A 15,941-nucleotide genomic window follows, 5' to 3' on the forward strand; every position below is an offset into this window, starting at 1 on the left:
CGCATTGCTGAGAAAAATGTAGTTTTAATATATACAAATGAGCCTTTAGAAGCAATGGGCGCGTTGCCGTTACTCTTAGAGGCTCAGCTATCTCTGCAACTGCCACGCCCTCTGCAATTTGATTGACAGGGCCAGGCAGTGAAAACATCATCACACCTGACTCTAACTTCTCACACCTGTCTCGCACTGTGCCATGGGCTTCAGTATCCGGCACAGGCGCAGTACAGAAGACTTCTGCTTGCGAGCGTCTTTCCTGTACTGCGCCTGTGCCGGATACTGAAGTGCACAGTGCAGCATGAGACTTTGGGAGAAGTCAGCTCCAGGCATGATCACGCCCCCATTTCTTCTAGAGGCTCATTTGCAAATTAAAACTTAATTATTCACAGCAATGTGGACACATGTGAACATGGGACCAACACAGATGCCCTCAGCTGCCAAGTGGACATGAAACAGGTCAGCCAGTTTTATAAGTACCAATCTGCTGATAGACAACTTAGTTATCTAATCTGCTAGGGCTCCTTCACATTGCCATTACACCTCCACTTTTTCAGTTGTTCTTCTCCGTTATAAGATCCCAGGCCTGGCTGACTACAAGGTGGTCTGTCAGGTGTATGCCATATTAGCTGAAAACATAGTAAAACATACTGCACTATTTTGTCCTTTTTTTGTAGTAGAATCTGAGATGAAGACTTCTATCAGGCCTTCAACCCAGATCTGAACAGCTTTTACTTTTACTAGTAAAAGTATACTCAGGGTCACAGGTTCAGTAGTCGTGGCCCAGTGTATAATTACTCAGAGGTGTCTTAAATTGTCACTATTGAGCTGAGTGTGCCTTATTATAGTTATTTAAAACATAACTTTTATTCAATTTGATATCTTTGAATATTGTGACACTGTGTTAGAACAATGCTATTGATGCACTGCTTTATTAGAGGGGTGTCGGGTAATACTAGCAGCTTCTAGTCCCATATCAGTCAAGCGGCAGTTTTATCATAGGGGTTATTTGAAACCATGTAATATGCGGGTTACTCGGCCTAGGTTCTTTCCCTAAATAAGCTTAGTCCAAGAGAGCTGGGAGAACCCTAACAGGCTGTATTCAGGGCACCCGCCCTTAGAAGGGCGACCCACAGCCGCTGGAACCTTGGGTCTATTACTGCTAAAACCCTGAAAACTAATCCCTCATAGAGATTGTCCGACACGTTTCACCACAGAGAGTAGTGCTTCTTCAGGGACATAGAATGTACCGGCGGAGCGTCTAGTGCAGTGGCAGCGCTCCCGCACGCATATAAAGGCAGTGGCAACTAGCTGAATCTAAGAATCAATTTTTTATAGCGATTCAACCTCGCCCCCCTGGTTAATTAACCTATCGTTGCAGGGTGAGCGCTCTTGGAACCCCTCCCACTCACGTGTCATTCCCTCTTGAGGGAAAGCGCGCTGTCATTGGGTCTTCTCTTTTAGTCCTGCCCAATCAGCGGCGGCTCGCTTGCTTCCGGATGTGACGTCAGTGGAAGGCGTCTCAGTTACTATGGGGATCTAATACCGCGTCCCCGGCAGGTCCTTGCAGGATAAAGCACATTAAGTACACATGTCCACGGACTTACGCAAACGAATCAAAAATCACATCTATAGATATCATTAATTCACTTGATGCGATTAAAGACTTTCTGGCAAGCTTTTATATGCTCTAGGCTACAAGAATAATTTAGATATCAATTTATAAACAGTTGCAGGTCACAAGCTGCCCCAATGTATATACTCCTTGTAACATAGGTAGAAATCAATGATGCTAGAGGAATCAAAATAAACTGTCAGGTGGGTACTGATGTATTGTCACCACTTTGGTAAATACAGAATTTAGCCCCATAGGGGCAGTCTCAATTCGAAAAAGCTTTCTACATATAACATTCTCCACTACTCCCAAGACTAACAGAATGGGGTATCGAGGAAATCTGTACACGTCAGTTGAGAGGATTTTGCTGAGGCTTAAACAGAGATTCAATGAAGATATTTACAAAAATGGCTTATATGAAATATATTCATTAAGGCCCTTCGGTGTCACAGAATTTAATCTGTATGTCCATTTGGTTTCGGCTCGCAGGATCATCTTGTCCCAGTCACCTCCTCTCTTTGGTTTGGGGACATGTTGTATTCCTGTAAATTTGAGACAGTCTGTATTTCCTCCATGGTGTTGCACAATGTGGCGTGCCACTGATGTATCTTTTTAATTTAGAACATCATTCACGTGGTCCCTTATCAGTCTCCTGAACTCCCGCTTTGTCTTGCCCACATAATCTAGTGGGCAAGTGCATTGGGCCAGGTATACCACCCCAGTGGTGAGACAGTTTATAAAGTCCCTGATTATATACTCCTTGTTATTATAGGAGCAAACTAATTATTTTGTTTTTCTAATCTGACCACACGCTGTGCAGTTACCGCATTTAAAAGTTCCTATGGGTTTTCTCGGGAGCCAGTTTCCGGGTCTCTCAGGCGGTTGGAAATGGCTGTTAACCAATCTGTCTTTTAAAATGTCCCAGTGTTTAGATAGGACTTTTTTTAATAGCCTGATGTCCACTATTGAAGGTGCCAATAATTTGGATGTTATTCTGGCTTGTAGCATTTATTAATCTATATTTTTTAGGGATAAGAAGTTGATCCCGTTTTTCATTGCACGCGGTTTCAAAGGCCGTGCGCAAAATGCCATCGGGATAACCTCTCTCCCTAAACCTGACTCTCAGATCTGATGCTTGTTTTTTTAAACTTTTTCATTGTAGAGCAATTTCTCAAAAGTCTGAAATATTGGCCCTTGGGAATTCCTTTGCGTAGAGGGAATGGATATGCACTATCCCAACGGAGAAGACTATTACCAGCAGTGCTTTTGCGGTAAACCGAAGTAACAATGCTCTGGTTTATGCCTCTCTCAATTAACACATCAAGAAATGGTAATGCATTTTTGTCGCATGTTGATGTGAAATTGAGGCCCAGGTCATTAGCATTGATGGTCATAACAAACTCCGCAAAAGATTCTTCAGTCCTCTTCCATAAGACAAAGATATCATCTATGAACCTTAGCCAAAGAACTACCTTGTCCTGCCACTTTTCCATTTCCTCGGACCCAATATAATTGGCCTCCCACCAGCCCAGGAGTAAATTTGCGTACGACGGTGCTTAAAGAACTGCCCATGGCAGTACCCCTGAGCTGGTGGTAGTGGTGGTCGTCAAAGACAAAGTAGTTCTTTGTTAGGCTGAAGTTCAATAGATCCAAAATGAATTTATTGTGTGCTGTCAATCTTTTATCACGCATTGATAAATAGTATTCCTCCGCATTCAATCCCAGGTCATGTCTGATTGAACTATAGAGTGCCTCAACATCTATAGATGCGAATATTATTGCGTCATCAAGGCAAATACCATTCAATTTCAGCAATAGATCACAGGTATCTCGTATATAGGATGGCAAAGCTGTTACAAATGGCTGAATAATCTTGTCTACGTAGATGCCTACATTTTGCCCTATACTCCCTACCCCTGACACTATAGGGCGTCCTCTAAGCGGGCTGGTCCCTTTGTGTATCTTGGGTAGGGCGTAAAAAGTAGCCGTGACCGGGTGTTGTGGCAGAAGGAAATCCATTTCCTCCTCATTTATCAATTTACTCCGAAATCCTTTGTTGAGAATTTCTCTCAATTCAAAGAGCTACATGGGGCCAGGGTCCATGGATAGGAGTTCATCTGACTCCCTATTTCCCAGGATATCTAGACACATTTGTTTATATTTCCCTGTGTCCATTAAGACCAAATTGCCCCCTTTATCGGAAGATTTTATTATTACATTCCGCTTTTACTTTTATCTTCATTCATCATGGAAGAACACACAATAATGATATGCCCCTCTCTAACTCAGGACCACCGGCACATGCCACCCTTTAGGTGAATCTAGCAAGGTGCCGTCCTTATGTTTTCCTTTGCCTCAGTGCAATCACCCTGAAGAAATACTTTTCAAGATATTAGACGTGCATATAGCACGAGTCCCATAGTCATAATCTCAGCACTCCTTATCTTTGCATCGTACCCGGACTGCCATGGTCATACGACTTGATGTGTCAATAGACAAAGTCACCATTCAGGGAGTACTCAGGACTCTTTGGTGGCTGAAACAGAGGGATATGCTAACGGTCTTCTTCAAGATGGTAAGTGTATATTACAGATTTTTCTCTTTATACACCGAGCACATAAGATTGTGACACATCATAGTGACATGTCAGAAGTTTTGACTGTGGGGGGTCCAAATGCTGAGACTGAAATGAAGGACCAGAAGGGCTCATTTGCGTGCTGTGATTGGCTCTAAGCGGCTCTCTTCAGAGATGCAATCTTATCTGTGTAAGAATTAGTAGACTATCTATGAACTCGCACCCTGGTCTGCTGACCAGGAAGAGGCCAGCAGAGCTGATAACACCGCGCAACAATGATTTTGCTACAGAGATAAATACATGTGATTTATACTAAAATGAGCGCGCTGATTCCAAATATGAACTCGGAATTTGCCTAACACATCTAGATTTTAACCCCTTAACGACCCTAGGAATTTCCAATTCTGATAGTTTTTTTTTTACACTGTACACTGTACACTATGCAGTAAAATTGACTTGTTATCTTCATTCTCCAGGTCAGTACGGTTACAACCCCTAGTAATCTTACCCTTTTTGATGAAGCGAGGGAAGACTTCTTTATGTTTATAATCCAGCTAACTCTGAAAGGATGTTTAGGAATCTTTGGGTTGCTGCAAAATGTTCTCCCTTTGACCGGGCGATAATCAGTAAGTTGTTGAGGTATGGAATAATGATTAAACCATCCTTGCGAAGGTAAGCAACCATTTCTACTACTAGTTTTGTAAATACTCTGGGAGCAGAAGAGATGCCGAATGGAAGAGCAACGTACTGGAAGTGATGTAAGGCGCCTCTTGGATCTTTTATTGTAAATCTCAGAAATTTCCGTGAGAGATGAGCAGGATTGTGGATCTGATGGATTCCATCTTGAATCTTCTGTTTAACGGCTTTAGATTTATATTGGTACGATAGGACTGGTCTGGCTTTTTTTTACTAGGAAAAGGTTTGAATAGAACCTGTCCTCTTTTTCTGGAAATGGAACTCTTTGAATTACGTCTGAGCTTAAAAGCTCCGGAACCCCCTTCCATAACTTGGCTAAAACTGACCTGCCCTCAGACGAGGTTAGGAATCTTCTGGGGGAAACTGAGGACAATTCTATCTTGTATCCCTGTGCAATAATGTTTAATGCCCAGGGATTTGTTGTGATCTGCTTCCATAAAGATAGAAAACCTAACAGTCTGCCCCCCACCTTGGCGTTTCAGGGTTAAGGATGAAACCTCTACCTCTTCCCCCTTTGGGGTAACTCCATCTGCCCCCTTTACCTTTTCCCCTATATGACCTCTGATGGTGTTGAAATTGACGAAAGGGCTTTTTCTTTTGATCCCTATCTTCCGGAAAGCCTTTTTTCAGGTCCGGGACCTCCTGACTGGGAGTAGGTGTCTCTGACATCGCGGTTGATCTGCAGGCAAGTGCTGAGAGGAGTCCCGCGATTTTTTTCAAATTCCGGCGTCTTACGTCATCATACTGCGCTTTGACTGCCGGCTCCTTCATGCGCCGCATCGTCCTCAGCCTCAGCGCTCCATGCGCCACACCTGCTCCCCCAGACCGGTCACCTAATAGAACAAGAGAAAGCCGCACTTGCGCGAGTGCCTCTCAGTGAGTCCGCTGCAGCTGACTGCTTCCTCCCAAAGAGGAATAGGAAGGACCGCAGGCGCCAGCATAAGCTGAAACGAGGGTCCTCGATGCTCCAGCTGCCCAGCCTAAGCCCCTGCCGCGGGAAGACAGCCGAAGATCCGGTAAAGGAATGGAATCTTTCTTTCTTTTTCTTCCCTCCACCAGGAGGGCTCTCTCCACGTATTAACCCCCGTAGGGGCAGGAAAACACTGAGGGGGTGGAGGGAATTTTTATTCTCTCTGTGTGTTCCTGTCCCTACAGAGGTCAAGGGTCAATCTCATTGTGGACATCATGGTGGATGAGGTAGAAAAGTTTTTAGTTTTTTTTGCGTGGTGTAACAGATGAAGGGGCAATACTGATTTCTTCTGCCCCTAGTAGGCGCCTGACCCCGACAGATGAAACTTCTGACATGTCACTATTACACGTGAAAAGTTTTATGAAATGATTAATCTGGATCCTGGAACCCCTATAACAGTTATCATTCTACTCCTTTGCAATGTAATTATATCAATGGAGAACACATTACACGTTTCATCTAACGTGAACTTACTTGGTGTGTACGGTCTTAATTGCTTGAGGATTAGTATGGAGAAGTCTTGCACTCCACAGTGGATCTCCCTAAAATAGAAAAAAAAATGAAGATTAAATCACAATGAAATGGAATGCTCCTTGAATTATAATGAGCCAGGAAAATTAAGGTTACCTGCACACGTTGTAGATGACGTTTTGTGCGGTTTTCACCCTTTTCAATGGAAGGGTGAGATCTGGAGAAGAAATGCATGAAAACGGCACAAAACACAGCACGCAACATATGTTTTAGTGCGGAAACGTGCAGATTTTCTGTTTGTAAAACTGCACCCGTGTGCAGGTAGCCCAAAGGAACGATATAGAATACCCGGGGTCAGATTTACTAATGCAGTGCAATATTTGCACCTCTTCAAATCTGTATCCAATCCACAATATGCAATATCTTTCACCTCCAATTTATTATTATGTTATCAGCATTCAAAGGAATAAAAAGTCATAAAATGTCCATGTTCATAATCAGAAGAAGACCTCCTGTGTTGCATTCACTGCCCTCCCACTTCTTGTGCACTTCGCCGGTGTCTTTTTAGTCCAAAAGCTTTAGAGCAGCTTAGGCCTGCCCATGCCATGCTTGTGACATTCACACTGGTGTATTATACCCATGTCATGCTTGTGACATTCACACTGGTGTATTATACCCATGTCATGTTTGTGTCATTTACACTGGTGTATTATACCCATGTCATGTTTGTGTCATTTACACTGGTGTATTATACCCATGTCATGTTTGTGTCATTTACACTGGTGTATTATACCCATGATACTCGAGTCAGTCACACTGGTGTATTATACCCATGTTATGCTTCTGTCAGTCACACTGGTGTATTATACCTATGTTACGCTTGTGTCATTCACACAGGTGTATTATACCCATGTTATGTTTGTGACATTCACACTGGTGTATTATACCCATGTTATGTTTGTGACATTAACACTGGTGTATTATACCCATGATATGTTTGTGACATTCACACTGGTGTATTATACCCATGTTACTCTTGCGTCAGTCACACTGGTGTATTATACCCATGTTACTCTTGTGTTAGTCACACTGGTGTATTGTACCGATGATACTCTTGTGTCATTCACACTGGTGTATTATACCCATGTTACTCTTGTGTTAGTCACACTGGTGTATTGTACCGATGATACTCTTGTGTCATTCACACTGGTGTATTATACCCATGTTACTCTTGTGTCAGTCACACTGCTTTATTATACCAATGTTACTCTTGTGTCAGTCACACTGCTGTATTATACCAATGTTACTCTTGTGTAAGTGTCACGGATGGTGTACAGGAAACAAGACAAAGCAACATGCATATATGACTCACTGGATCCAAAGCTAAGGAACCAAAGGGAGACCCCTGCACAAGACCTGAGACTTTCCCTGGCTGCTCATCCTACGCAAAGATCCCAGAGGTGGATGGTTGCATATCCACGTACCTCGACTATATAACCCCTGAACACCCTACAATAGTGAGGGGACACGACCACCGGCTCCCTACACCAGACACGGAGGGAGTCAGGGTCACCTGGGATCCAGCAAACAGAAAATAACAGATAAATGTTCAGCACTTAACTTTGTAGCAGACTGGAAAACAAGATCAGCATGCACACACACTCCAGGAAGTAGTATAAGCCGCCCAGTAATGCATTATGGGGCGGAATTTAAAGGGATGCAATCAGTCTAACTACATGACAGCTGAGAGAGGCTAACGAGACGAGGAACTGAACATCACAACAAAGAAACTCAAGGAGGAGGTTCTGAAAGGCTTCTGTCAGAGCTTCTCAGCTGTCTGGTTGTGACAGTACCCCTCCCTCTACGAGTGGACTCCGGACACTCAGAGCCCACCTTCTCAGGATGGGACCTATGGAACGCCCTGATGAGACGAGAGGCCTTAATGTCCGTCACTGGGACCCACATCCTCTCCTCAGGACCATAACCCTCCCAATGAACAAGGTACTGGAGAGAACCGTGGACCATCCGAGAATCCACAATCCTAGAGACCTGAAATTCACGATTCCCATCAACCATAATCGGAGGAGGAGGCAAAGGCGAGGGTACAATGGGTTGAACATAAGGTTTCAATAAGGACTTATGAAAAACATTATGGATCTTCCAAGTCTGAGGAAGATCAAGACAGTAGGCAACAGGATTGATGACAGACAGGATTTTGTAAGGCCCAATAAACCTAGGACCCAACTTCCAGGAGGGAACCTTCAATTTGATATTCTTGGTAGACAACCACACCAGATCACCAACATTCAGGTCCAGACCAAGCACACGTCTCTTATCTGCCACACGCTAATATCTCTCACTCATGCTTTTTAGATTATCCTGAATCTTTTGCCAAATAGATGACAAAGATGAGGAGAATCTGTCCTCATCAGGTAAACCAGAAGACCCCTCTCCCGAGAAAGTCCCAAACTGCGGATGAAACCCATATGCACCAAAAAATGGTGACTTATCAGAGGACTCCTGACGACGGTTATTTAAAGCAAACTCAGCAAGGGACAAAAAAAAGAACACCAATCCTCTTGATTCTCCGCCACAAAACAGCGCAGATATGTCTCCAGATTCTGATTGACGCGCTCTGTCTGGCCATTCGACTGCGGGTGGAAAGCAGAAGAGAATGACAACCGAACCCCCAAGCGAGAACAGAAAGCCTTCCAGAATCTGGAAACAAAATGCGCGCCCCTATCAGAGACTATGTCTGAAGGAATACCGTGCAATTTGACAATGTGATCAATAAATGCCTGCGCCAGCGTCTTAGCATTGGGCAAACCAGGAAAAGGGATGAAATGCACCATTTTGCTAAAACGGTCCACCACCACCAGAATCACAGTCTTCCCTGAGGAACGAGGCAGGTCCGTTATGAAGTCCATGGACAGATGTGTCCAAGGACGGGAAGGAATGGGTAAGGGAAGGAGAGGACCTGATGGCCGTGAATGAGGGACTTTGGCACGAGCGCAAGTCTCGCAGGCTGCCACAAAACCCTCAACCGACTTAAGAAGCGCAGGCCACCAGAATCTCTGAGCGATGAGATCCAGTGTGGCTCTTGCCCCCGGGTGCCCAGCAAGGACCGTATCGTGGTGTTCCTTAAAAATCTTGTGTCTTAAAGCGATAGGCACAAACACCTCCCAGGAGGACAAAGCCTCTGACTGGGCTGCCTGCACCTCTGCCTCCAATTCAGAAAAAAGAGCAGAGACCACCACACCTTCAGCCAAAATGGGACCCGGGTCTTCAAAATTCCCGCCTCCCGGAAAACAACGTGACAGGGCATCTGCCTTCACATTCTTAACTCCAGGGCGGAACGTGACAACAAAATTAAACCTAGAAAAGAACAAAGACCATCTGGCCTGTCTCGGGTTCAGACGCTTGGCTGACTCCAAGTAGGCCAGATTTTTATGGTCAGTAAATACGGTAATAGGGTGTCTGGCTCCCTCTAGCCAATGGCGCCATTGCTCAAAAGCCAACTTGATGGCCAACAATTCCCTATCTCCCACATCGTAATTTCTCTCTGTGGAGGAGAGTTTTTTCGAGAAAAAGGCACACGGTTGCCATTTGGCAGGAGAGGAACCCTGAGACAAGACCGCCCCCACACCCACCTCAGAAGCGTCAACCTCAACTATGAAGGGTAAAGAAATATCAGGTTGCACCAAGATGGGAGCGGAAGCAAAACTCTCCTTGATATTAGAAAAAGCCTTACGCGCCTCTACTGACCAAGAAGAAAAATCTACCCCCTTTCTGGTCATATCAGTGAGTGGTTTAACAATAGAGGAATAATTCAAAATAAACTTCCCGTAATAATTGGCAAAGCCCAAAAAACGCATCAGCGCCTTCTGATTCTCAGGAAGCTCCCACTCAAGCACAGCGCGGACCTTCTCGGGATCCATGCGAAAACCAGAAGCGGAGAGAAGAAACCCCAGAAATTGAATTTCTGGAACCGCAAACACACATTTTTCCAGTTTCGCATATAATTTATTCTCCCGCAGGATGAGCAAGACTTGACGTAAATGTTCCTTATAAGTTTTGAAATCAGGAGAAAAAAATCAAAATGTCATCCAAATACACTAATACAAATTTTCCCATCAAATGATAAAAAATGCTGTTCACGAAATGCTGAAAAACGGCTGGGGCATTCATCAAACCAAAAGGCATAACCAAATTCTCCAAATGGCCCTCAGGGGTATTGAAGGCCGTCTTCCATTGGTCTCCTTCTCTGACCCTGACCAGGTTGTATGCCCCTCTTAGATCTAATTTGGAAAAGACTTTAGCCCCAACAACCTGGTTAAACAGGTCCGGGATCAGAGGAAGCGGATAAGGGTCACGAATAGTGATACTGTTCAGCTCCCTGAAATCCAGACAAGGTCTTAAAGAACCATCTTTTTTCTTAAAGAAAAAACCAGCGGCAACAGATGACTTCGAGGGTCGTATGTGTCCTTTTCTCAGACTCTCAGAAATATAAGCACGCATAGCGATCCTCTCAGGTTGGGAAAGATTGTATAAACGAGATTTAGGCAGTTTGGCGCCTGGGATGAGATTAATAGGGCAATCGTACTCCCTTTGCGGGGGCAAATCCTGAACTCCACTCTCAGAGAAGACATCCGAAAATTCAGAGAGAAAAGATGGTACAGTCTTAGTAGCAACCTCAGAAACAGATGTCGTGAGGCAATTCTCTCTGCAAAAGTCACTCCAACCATTTATTTGCCTCGCTTGCCAATCAATGGTGGGGTTATGTTTAGTGAGCCAGGGTAGCCCCAACACTAGAGGAGTAGGCAAACCGCTAAGGACGAAACATGACACATCCTCAACATGAGCATCACTCACAATTAAACGGATATTGTGAACTATGCCCTTTAACCACCTCCCGACCGCCTAACGCACCGATGCGTCCGGGAGGTGGTTGATTTACTCCTCCTGGACGCATCGGCGCGTCATCTCGCAAGACGCGAGATTTCGTCACAGCAGGCCCGCGCATGCGCATCGCGGGCCGGCATTTCGTCGAGGAGTATTTCGTCAGCAACCTGCCAGCCAATGATCGCGGCTGGCAGGTTGCTGATTTTTAAAAAAACCAATCAGAGTGCCAGATAACAGATCATATTAGTAAATATGATCTGTTATATGGCTGGCCTGCTCCTCTGCTGGTTCCTGCTCCTCTGCAGGTATAGTTTAGGCACCTTGGTTAGGTAGTTTAGGGATCAGTTAGCGCCCAGCCCACCGCACCGCAGTCACTGATTCGCTGATTAGCGTATCGCTAATCAGCATTTGTACTTTTATAGTATCTGGAAGTGATCAAAACTGATCACGGTCAGATCTATAATTGTATTAGTGTCACTTTAGGTTCGCCCTCCACCCAAAACGCAGTGTTTGCCCGATCAGGCCTGATCGGTCGCCCAGACGTGCCTTCACCCACCGCAGTGACAAAAAATATATTTTTTTGATCACTGCACATTTACTTTACACGCGCTGCGGCGATAAAAAAATCAGTTTTGATATTTTTTATCAACCGCAGCGGCCTCCGGTACTTCGCTAGCCTCCCATTTGTAAGACAGGCTTGCTTTTTTTTCTTGGGTAGTCTTTAGTTGCCCACATGTCAAACAGGGGGTATTCTTCTGAAGAGGCCTACAGGCTTCTGACCCAGTCTGATGAGGAATGGGAACCCTCATCTGATGAAAAATGGGAACCCTCATCTGATGAATCTAGTGGGTCAGAATACAAACCTGTAGAAAGCAGTGGCTCTCTGACCCAAAGTTTGGACGAGGAGGCTGAGGTCCCTGATAGCACCAGGCGTACCCGGCCCCGTGTCGCTAGACCGCAGGTTGCGCAGGATCCGCTTCAAGAGCAGCAGAGTGGGGCTGGTGCTGTCGGATTACGTGGTGAGGCATACACCAACAGCGCAGCCCTTCCTGGACCTAGTACCAGCACTGCCGTAGAACATGGTGAAGTAGCGAGCACCAGAAGGGCAGTTGAAGCTGGTACGGTGGCACGTGCAGTAGTGACCCCGTCGCAGCCACCGCAAAGACGTGCCCTTAGAGCCCCTAGAATCCCTGAGGTGCTGGCAAACCCTGATTGGCAGTCCCCAACTTCAGCCGCACCTGTAGTTCCCCCTTTCACCGCCCAGTCTGGAGTTCGGGTTGAGACAGCTCAGATCGGTTCGGCCCTGGGATTTTTTGAGCTGTTCTTGACTGCGGAGCTCTTAGACTTAGTTGTGGCAGAGACAAACCGGTAAACCGGTATGCCACACAATTTATAACCGCTAACCCGGGAAGCTTTTATGCCCAGCCTTTCCGGTGGAAACCAGTCCAAGTTTCCGAAATTAATTTTTTTTGGGGCCTTCTCCTCAACATGGGTCTAACTAAAAAGCATGAATTGCGGTCATATTGGTCCACGAACCCAATTCATCACATGCCCATGTTCTCTGCTGCTATGTCCAGGACACGATTTGAGACCATCCTGTGTTTCCTGCACTTTAGTGATAACAGCACCTCCGGTCCCAGAGGCCACCCTGCTTTTGACCGGCTCCACAAAATTCGGCCCCTCATAGACCATTTCAACCAGAAATTTGCAGATTTGTATACCCCAGAGCAAAACATCTGCGTAGACGAGTCCCTGATACATTTTACCGGGCGCCTTGGCTTCAAACAATACATCCCAAGCAAGCGCGCCCGGTATGGGGTCAAATTGTATAAGCTCTGTGAAAGGGCCACAGGCTATACCCACAAATTTCGTGTCTATGAGGGAAAAGATTAGACCCTGGAGCGGGTCGGTTGCCCTGACTACCTGGGGAGCAGTGGGAAGATAGTCTGGGACTTGGTGTCACCCTTATTCGGCAAGGGGTACCATCTTTATGTGGACAATTTCTACACAAGTGTGGCCCTCTTTAGGCATTTGTTTCTAGAACGGATTGGCGCCTGTGGTACCGCGCGAACTAGTCACGCGGGCTTCCCCCAACGGCTCGTTAGCACCCGTCTTGCAAGGGGGTAGAGGGCCGCACTGTGTAACGAAGAACTGCTCGCGGTGAAATGGAGAGACAAGCGTGACGTTTACATGCTCTCCTCCATTCACGCAGACACGACAATACAAATTAAGCGAGCAACCCGTGTCATTGAAAAGCCCCTCTCAGTCCACGACTATAACCTTCACATGGGAGGGGTGGACTTCAATGACCAGATGTTGTCTCCGTATTTAGTTTCCCGCAGAACCAGACGCTGGTATAAGAAGGTGTCTGTATATTTAATTCAATTGGCTCTGTATAATAGTTTTGTTCTCTACAGTAAGGCTGGGAGAACTGGATCCTTCCTCAAATTTCAGGAAGAGATCATCGAGAACCTCCTGTACCCAGGAGGTTCCGTGGCCCCATCCACCAGTGTAGTTAGCCGTCTACACGAGCGACATTTCCCCAATGTCGTTGCTGGTACCTCAACCCAACCGTCACCCCGAAAAAGATGTCGTGTCTGTAGCAGGAGTGGAATAAGGCGTGACACCCGCTATTTCTGTCCTGACTGTCCTGACCACCCTGCCCTATGCTTAGGGGAGTGTTTCCGGAAGTACCACACACAGGTACACCTAGCATAGGGATCATCTCACCAGGACAGGCACACAGGGCTATTAGGGCCCATTCACTCACACAGCTGCTGCAAACGTCTCCTTTCACCTGGGACAAAGTGCATAACGCACTTCGCCACATCTTTGGACGATTTGCGCTTTGCACATTGACCCATGGGGAAGGAGAGGTTTGTTCTATAAAGGTAAAAAAACAAAAAAAAACACAAAAAAAAAAACACCAGTAAGCAAAAAGGTTAATGTTTAGTTCATAAAGTTAAAGTTTACATGTTCTGTTCCAAAGTTAATAAAATTATTGCGTTGCGGCCTGGTTTTTTCTTTTTTTCTTTTTTTACCTTCCAGGTGGACCAACCGATCGACTAGCTGCAGCACTGATGTGCATTCTGACAGAAGCATTGCGCTGCTGTCAGATTACACGCAAGTCGGTGTATGCGGCGCTGCAAGACGAGATTTCTACTCTGCAGTAACAGATACGTTTGCCGAGGCATACGAGCTGAGGAGGAGGTGGCGTTCCTATGCTTTGGCAAACACTTTGTATGTAAAAAAATAAATAAAAAAAATCCCGGCAATGATTTATTCATCCACATCGATTGATGTGAATGGAAAAATCTGGTTTGCCAGGGCATACGAGCTAAGTGGGTATGGATGTTGGGCGGAGCTCCTATGTCCTGGCAGACGCCTTTCCCTTCCTTTTTTTTTGGGCAGAGATTTTTTCATCCACATTGATCGATGCGAATGAAGAAATCTGTGCTGTTCATTTTTTTCTTTCAGCCCAGAGGCTGAACGGAAAAAAAAAATCTCATTACCTGTATGCTCAATATAAGGAGAATAGCAGAAACTCCTAATGCTGGCCATACATGTAATGATTGCGGAGACCCTCAAATGCCAGGGCAGTACAAACACCCCACAACTGACCCCATTTTGAAAAGAAGACACCCCAAGGTATTCGCTGAGGGGCATATTGAGTCCATGAAAGATTTAAATTTTTGTCCTAAGTTAGCAGAAAGTGAGACTTTGTGAGAGAAAAAAAAAAAAATCTATTTCCGCTAACTTATGCCAAAAAAATACATTTCTATGAACTCGCCATGCCCCTCATTGAATACCTTGGGGTGTCTTCTTTCCAAAGTGGGGTCACATGTGGGGTATTTATACTGCCCTGGCTTTTTAGGGGCCCTAAAGCGTGAGAAGAAGTCTGGGATCCAAATGTCTAAAAATGCCCTCCTAAAAGGAATTTGGGCACTTTTGCAGCCTAGATGCGCAAAAGTGTGACACATCTGGTATCGCCGTACTCAGGAGAAGTTGGGGAATGTGTTTTGGGGTGTCATTTTACATATACCCATGCTGGGTGAGATAAATATCTTGGTCAAATGCCAACTTTGTATAAAAAAAATAGGAAAAGTTGTCTTTTGCCAAGATATTTCTCTCACCCAGCATGGGTATATGTAAAATGACACCCCAAAACACATTTCCCAACTTCTCCTGAGTACAGCGATACCAGATGTGTGACACTTTTTTGCAGCCAAGGTGGGCAAAGGGGCACATATTCCAAAGTGCACCTTTCGGATTTCGCAGGCCATTTTTTACACATTTTGATTGCAAAGTACTTCTCACACATATGGGCCCCTAAATTGCCAGGGCAGTATAACTACGCCACAAGTGACCCCATTTTGGAAAGAAGACACCCCAAGGTATTCCGTGAGGGGCATGGCGAGTTCCTAGAATTTTTTATTTTTTGTCGCAAGTTAGTGGAATATGAGACTTTGTAAGGAAAAAATAAATAAATAAAAAATCATAATTTTCCGCTAACTTGTGACAAAAAATTTAAAATTCTAGGAACTCGCCATGCCCCTCACGGAATACTTTGGGGTGTCTTCTTTCCAAAATGGGGTCACTTGTGGGGTAGTTATACTGCCCTGGCAATTTAGGGGCCCAAATGTGTGAGAAGTACTTTGCAATCAAAATGTGTAAAAAATGGCCTGCGAAATCCGAAAGGTGCACTTTGAAATATGTGC

The 15,941-nt window shown here is 45.2% G+C and overlaps 1 protein-coding gene across 2 annotated transcripts in view; it reads right to left on the reverse strand.

Moving 5' to 3' along the window:
* LOC122930895 (homocysteine S-methyltransferase 1-like) overlaps positions 1-15,941 on the reverse strand; it is a 39,413-nt gene that overhangs the window by 20,176 nt on the left and 3,296 nt on the right. The window contains exons 2-3 of one of the 2 annotated variants that reach the window (XM_044284589.1): positions 6,325-6,392; positions 1,407-1,557 (exon numbers count right to left, since the gene is read on the reverse strand). In XM_044284589.1, coding sequence (XP_044140524.1) covers positions 1,407-1,441 — 35 coding nt within the window. In that variant the 5' untranslated portion in view covers positions 1,442-1,557; positions 6,325-6,392. The remainder of the gene's footprint in view (positions 1-1,406; positions 1,558-6,324; positions 6,393-15,941) is intronic. The other variant, XM_044284588.1, reaches the window with a different exon arrangement.

Source organism: Bufo gargarizans, chromosome 3 (assembly GCF_014858855.1).
Source record: "Bufo gargarizans isolate SCDJY-AF-19 chromosome 3, ASM1485885v1, whole genome shotgun sequence".
NCBI classification, from domain to species: domain Eukaryota; kingdom Metazoa; phylum Chordata; class Amphibia; order Anura; family Bufonidae; genus Bufo; species Bufo gargarizans.